This window comes from Sinocyclocheilus rhinocerous, unplaced genomic scaffold (genome assembly GCF_001515625.1).
Source record: "Sinocyclocheilus rhinocerous isolate Xijiao unplaced genomic scaffold, SAMN03320098_v1.1 scaffold2584, whole genome shotgun sequence".
Classification (NCBI taxonomy): Eukaryota; Metazoa; Chordata; class Actinopteri; order Cypriniformes; family Cyprinidae; genus Sinocyclocheilus; species Sinocyclocheilus rhinocerous.
This window is the reverse complement of record NW_015652145.1, coordinates 326,553-333,543: the sequence shown is the minus strand read 5'-3', so window position 1 is coordinate 333,543 and position 6,991 is coordinate 326,553. Positions and strand designations below refer to the sequence as shown.

Sequence of the window (6,991 nt, the reverse complement as noted above, 5' to 3'; positions counted from 1 at the left end):
GTTAAAACGAGAAAAGATGTCATTTTAACGAGAAAACATCTCGTTATTACGAACGAGAAAAGATGTCGTTATTACTAACTGAGTGAAAAAAAAAAATGTGTGTGGCAGCAATGCGTCACCGTATCAGAGGACTCAGACCATAGCACCAAATTAACACCTTATGACACCAAATTAACACCTTAACACCCCCCCCTTTTGGAGCTTGACAGTACCATCAACACTCTGTATGAAAAAGCTCATAGCTCATACATTATGGCTAACATTTCTTAAAAAAATACATAAATAAATAAAAAAAATCATAAAGGGGTGAGTAAATCATAGTAATAGAGACGGGAAGAGCAGTGAAAATGAATATCACTGAGGGACCAAGAGAGAACGCACACATGTACTGCCGCATTAAGTTCTGCCACGTTATTCTCTCTAGCCCGATCTGGCCGAGTGAAAGCATTTCCTCTCCTCTCCCATTCCACAGGGTCATTAATTGGAGAGATAATCTACTTGATCTCTACACAATGAGTGATTCATTGAGACTCTCATGTGTGGCTTTTATCACTGCCAAGAGCAGATTACATTGAAAAAAAGCAAATGTGAGATGATAATCTTTCTATACGAGGCTGCTAGTCAACACTGTCACCTAAGAACAGCAAAAAAAAAAAAAAAAGATTAAAATCATTTGCGCTGACTTCATCTGCTATTGAGCAAGAGCAAAATGCTAGAAAACTGAATGATCTCATCCTGTATAAGTGGCCTCATGCTCTACACCACATTGCCCTTCACAACAAGGTAGTCCTACTGTCCTTCATCCAAACACAATCACACCAAAAATATGACACCAGTCAAAAAGGACAGCCATGATACACACAACAAAACAGGCCTTACAATTCCCATAGGATAACAAGCCTTGAAACATAGATCTGACTCCATTAGATGTGTTAGTCTTCCATATTACTTCAATCAAATGATTGAACGTCAAAAAAATATTATAAGTGTCAAGTTGTCGAGTCGACATGCCAAGTTAAATTTAACAGTGAACTTGGTCCATTGCTCTCCGGGCAATACAATGACTATTAATTCACAATGATTTTGCTGGTGATACACAAAGTTTAATCCACTTGTATTTGGTCATTCAGTTTCCTAAAGAGTGCTTTATTAGGCTATTTTCACAATCCCTCCCCAACATGTAACTTGCGAGCAAGAGAGCAAATTTTAATAGTATTTCAGATTTAATGTTAAGAGTTTATAAACCGTTTAAGCTGTATGTTTATGATTAAATTGCTCGCGTCACTACAAAAGAATGTCCATGTTGTGCATTTTACTTCTTGCATTAACCATTATGAATCGACCTGGGGGGGAAATGGCTGCGTTTGTTTAAGTGATGGTGCTCTAATAGAAAAGAACCTACCATTGGAGAGCAAACACAAACTTCAAAATATAAACTGAATCTCGCCAAAAGACTGAAAACTATACCACTAATTTAGATATAGCGCCCAGGTATTGCAGGTATACTGAGGACGATCTAGCTGTCTCTGACAGTAAGTGCTGACCAACAATTTATAAGACCATCAAGTGAAATACAAGTGTGATATCCATCCTAATGAGGCTCTGAAGATTTGGGACGACTACCTTTTACTTTATGTCTGAAACATTTAGATCTGAACAGAACAGTCTCTTTCTGATCTGCAATCTGACATTGTTATATAGTAAAGCCAGACAAATAGCTTTAAGTAAGATTATGACTAACACCTGAGAGAAACAAGCAGTGCCAAAATGATGTGTGCGCACGGTGACAAAACTGTCTGTTTCATTAAGGAGTGTCAGATTACAGAGCACTAGGGCTGCACGATAAATCGCATGCGATTGCGCAAAATATGATCGTTGTTTTGCACAGCTTGTCAGTGAACAACGGCTCTGTGTAGTTAATGCTGCTCAATGTGAAAGCCCGCACGTGATGGAGATTTACCGCTGATTAAAGAACCGGCTTTCTGACAAGATGCGTGTTAAATATCGCATGCGATTTATCGTGCAGCCCTACAGAGCACTCTGTCATCCCTTGGACATCTGTTAGACAAGCTCTGTCAAGCACAGGAAACTTCACTTATGAACAACTCAAACACAGTACAGTATAAACATGCATGCCTGGTTCTTCTGAACAGCTCAAGACAAATTCAAACATATGTCACAGTATTAGCACTATGTTTAACAGTATGTAAGCATTCGTATTTAGGTTACATTCTTGGCCTTGCTGTGAGAAGACTGTGAAAAACGGACTAGATCGAAGCTACAGTTTATGAGTCTTCAAAAAACTCGGAAAGACTATCAATAAAGTGAGAAAATATTTTCAAGTATGTTAAACAGCTGATGTCTACCAAAAGATACTGCTATATCTGCAACAAATAGACACAACCTAAGAGTTTAAACAGGCACACTCCATTGATCTCTTTTGGGCTTAATAGAGTTACAGCTAGAAGCAAACATGTCACAAATGATAACCATTAAAAAAAAAAGTGCCTGCAGCAAGCTCAATATAGAGTTGCAAAATGCCTCTTTTTTTTTTTTGGATTTCCAGCTAAATACTTGTGTACCCCTTAAATGATGACAATTCACATTTAGCAGATATACAAATTTAAAACATCCAAACGTTTTCTTACTACATGGACCAAAAATAATGTTGACTCACCCAGCATTCATTTTTTTGTCCAATCTAATATTCTTTAATACGACAAAGTCCCCCATTAATACCACCTACTTCTCAACAGCAAGCCAAAAAACAATATATCATGTTTGCGGATGTGATGCAAACAAAAGGCTGTTGGCTCCTGCCCTAACTTCCTGTTTCAAAAGGAAATGACAACAGTAGAAAAATACTGCACTCTAAAGTGATTTCATGGGGTCTTTAAAGGCAGGCTTTAGAGAGCAAAGCATTTACATTTCTGTCTGTAATACAACAATAACAGTCTAGCAGTCTGCAGTTTTGTGTTACATACAGGAAACACTTCTAGCCATGCTGTAGAAGCCTATAGGCCTTATTCTGTTACCCGCCTGCTGTGATATTTAATGCACACTACCATTTATGTTTATAGCAGTAGATTAAGCCATACCGCTGATCACCCACAGCCTGCATGTGTAATTTTTAATGAAGCTGTTCAAACAGTAATTACAAAAGCAAATGAATTGGAAACAGTAAATAGACAATGCACTGGGGGGGGGGAAAAGATACTGAAACTTACCCATCTTCTTCTCCATCCACAGGTAAGCTCTTCAGCAGGCTGGCCGAGGCAGTTAAGGCATTGACTCCACTGCTTCCCTCTGGACCACGGGAGGTGCCGGCCTGGGAGGCAACTTCACCACCGGCGGGCTTGGTTTGTGTGAGCAGAGTTGGGTGCTGTAACAGGAGCTGGGCATCCTCCTGCGGTGTGGGCATCGCAGAGGGCAGGGTGCTCACCGCATGCCCGGGCTCCTTCGAGCCGTTCTGGATCAAACTGGACTGAGGATCACTCTGAAGATTAGGAGGCACATTTGATGAGGTCACAAACTGGGTGCCGCGGCCTTGACTGCCGAGCTGTGACTGCTGCTCCATGGAGGGTTGCTGTATGAGACTAGCGCCGGTGGACTGCACCAGCTGCGACACGACCTGGACCATCTGCGGGGCGGGTGTCTGTTGTGGCGGCAGGAGCCCTTGTGGAGGTGGTTGAGCAGCAGGGGGTTGCACAGTGCCCACGGGCTGCTGCGAAGCTGCAATCAGCTGACCGTTCCCCACCACTGGAGGGATGGAGGCAGAAAGGTGGGGAAGTGTTTGTGTTGACCCAGGTGGCACAGTGTTCACGATCTGCTTCGACTGAGGGAAGTCATGTGGCAGGCTGCCTCCCTGGCTTAAGGGGTTAACATGTGCCAATGCTACCTGGGTCGGTGCAGCCGGCTGCTGTGCGGGCGGGTAGCCCATCTGCTGCTGGGTCACCACAGGCAGGGCTTGCGCAGTGGGGGACTGTGCTGCCTGGGCGTATGTCAGTTTGGGCATATGAGGGGGCACGGCTGCAGTTGAATGCCTGATTGTGGTCTGCAGTCCTCCCATAGTTGCCGGCGGCTGCTGCGGCTGAATGCTCGCTGGCATCGGAGCAACTGCACTAGTCTTAAGATGCGCATGAGCTAAGTCTTGGGGTTGCATCTGAGACATAGACACGTTATGAGAAGATGAGTAGTCGTGCTTCTGAGCAGCAGGCTGCTGGAAGGTCTGCTTCACAGCTGAGGGGCCGCCCGTCTCTCCACTCCCCAGACTTTCAGTATAATGGCTAGCCGTGCTGCTGACAGAGCTCCCGCTGACACTCTCTCTGTCCAGGCACACCACACTCTCAGGCACAAACTGGCGGATGCTTTCCACTGTTCGGGTGCTGGGGGCGTTTTCAGAGGACGCTGTGCCCGGGGCCTCTTTGTCGTAATACTCGGTGCATGTCCACCTACCCTTCTTAAAAGGCTCAGAGGTAGAGTCCAATTTGACCACTCTGAAACGTGAGCTGGTGGAGGCAGGAGTAGGCACTTGGGACTGCTGAGGCTGAGCGTTCATCGCCGGGACAGAGGGAGCAGGCATTGTGTGCTGGCCCATGACAGCTGGGCCCACCTGCCCTCCACCTGTTGAAGCAACACCACCAGAAACAGTAGTAGCAGCGGTGATGCCCATGCCAATTATTCCGCTGGGAATGTGTGTCAAGTTTACTGTTTGGTTACTAATACTATTCAAAGCAGGGGAGTAGTTTACATTGCTACTATTGGTACTCTTGCCACCCACAGCAGGCACACTGGCAGAATTTAACATACAAACATTATTTGTTATAGGATTACCAGTACTAATTGTGGCACCTGAAGTCACAGAGATCATACCAGTTCCTGAGGCGACAGTGGCCAACGGCTGACCGATGACTGCAGTTGAGCCAACAGAGGCGTTCTCAATCAATCCTACCACATTTGAAGGCACTTTCTGGCCTGTGCTAGCTAAAGCTCCAGAACCTGAGGTCACCGCAGATGTGACTGCGGCACTCAAAGGTATACCAATCTGAGTCCCACCAGCAGGTTGGGCTTTTCCAGGGGAAGCAGGATTATGGTGATGATGGTGCACAGTCCCATTAACCATAGTGCCATGCAGGTGTGCTTGGGTGAGAATGGGTGGCTGGTTGGGCGACACAGCCCCCGGGGTCTCCGCCTCATGGAAGTTATTCAGCGTCTCCTCCGAGGAGCTCCTTTCCGGTCCCCCTGCATTGTTGGCCCGCGAAAGTGACACATCCATGATCTCAGAGGACGACAGGTCTTCGGTGTGGGACTCGTCCAAGTCGTCACAGCTCTCAGTGTCCTCAGTAATGCTGTTGTTGGTGCTGACAGATGTCTGAGCGGGAGTAACACTGGTGATCTGAAAGCCACTCTTCTTTTTCATCTGAGCCACTGTGGTGGGCATAGTTTGGGGTAACAGGGTGGTCTGCATGGGGATATTCAGGCTCTGAGGAGGGTTCTGGGACCCGAGAGAGGATGCAGCCAGCGTTTGAGACTGAATCAGCACCGGAGATGAATAATCATCCCCCAGCATCAAGTTGTTGCTATTAAGACTGGTGCTTCCAGAAGTTGTCAATGTGGAGGAACCACCCACCGTGCTGCTGCTGCTCTCCCGTTTGGGTAAACTCATGGGGTACACCATTTTTCGGGCGCTGCCTGACTCCCCGGATCGGTCGTGGTGATTCATTTCTAGAGGATAGTCTCCAACAAAGTTATAAACACAGCTCAAGAGAACAAGCTCTTTTTGAGAAGCAACTTGAAGCCGCTCTAGTAATTTCCACATAAAACCAACACTTTCCAATAACTGCCAGGATAATTCCACTTGAGGTGTATTTAAATGTCCACCATGAGGAGCAGGCTAATGCCAATGCTAGTTAACAGTCGCTAGCGAGCTAGCTGACACGGATTCGCTTCAGCTGTTGTTTTCAAGCGTATATCCTCGCAAAACCATTCAGCACACCATATCGTTGAAGTTTAAACGTAAAGGAGTCGACACAGACGGCCGGGATGATCGATATCCACCCTTACAACGACCAGAGTCTCTCCCCATCACAATTCAAACTGCCAGGCGCATTTTCAATTGTTGTATTGCAGTCACCAGGGCACGAAATCACACGAAACAAAGTGCTTCAGCCGGCGTCAGATGACAGAGAGAAACCGAGCGACTCAGCGCTGTCCTGCTTTATTCCATCCCGTGCTTTCTTTTGTTTTAGTCCTGTGTTAGTCTCTCTCCCACTCTGCTCCTATTCACCAGCTGCCTCCTTGTAATGTAGCCTGTGCTAGTGCTATCAGCCTGTGACGAGTCCCCGAAAGGGGGAGGAGAGCCCGATAACATGGCGACCGCGCATGGCAGTTCACCTCCACAGCGGCCAGACATAAAGCCGAGAGAGTCTGGCGACGATGGGCGGAGGGCGGAGGGATGGGGGGTTTCCTAGAGACCGCTGGCGAAGAGTTCCGAAAAAAACACGAATGCAACCGAGTACAGCCAACTGTGTTGGTGAGGGATGTTTCTTATTATAGCCCTCGGTAACTGTGGCAGCAAACACTCAGAATAACATCTTTTGTCCGCTGTGGTTATCATTATTTGTCATTGAAGGAGGGAAGAGAAAGAAAGGGCACGGATTTCTAGGTCCCATTGGCTAACAAATCGGTTCATGAGAAAATTAAAAAAAATGTGTTTGGACATGAGATTTTATTGATGCCGAATTCGAAAATAAACTATTTAAACCTGTGAAAGATTTCGCAAATACCGGTATTTTAGGTTAGTTGCTATTGTGTTTTCCTCTATACAGGGCAGCTACATCAACAAGATGTAAACGGACCCTGTGACAACAATGTTGTCAACATAGTCCACAGATTTGTTCTGATTTTACAAAACAGCTAGTCTGAAAGAGGAGCCAGATATTTCCACAGACAGAAAAGAACAACCAAGCACATCTAAACTGACACACACACA

At 45.8% G+C, this 6,991-nt stretch overlaps 1 protein-coding gene across 3 annotated transcripts in view; it reads right to left on the bottom strand.

Moving 5' to 3' along the window:
- The window catches only part of LOC107713726 (TSC22 domain family protein 1-like), a 51,222-nt gene extending 44,818 nt beyond the window's left edge, over positions 1-6,404 (bottom strand). For all 3 annotated transcript variants that reach the window (XR_001636925.1, XM_016519322.1, XM_016519323.1), the window contains exon 1: positions 3,228-6,404. Coding sequence is in view for 2 of the 3 variants with exons in the window: in XM_016519322.1 (XP_016374808.1) it covers positions 3,228-5,818 (2,591 nt within the window). In the remaining variant the exon portion in view is untranslated. The remainder of the gene's footprint in view (positions 1-3,227) is intronic.
- Between the last annotated feature and the right edge of the window lie 587 nt (positions 6,405-6,991).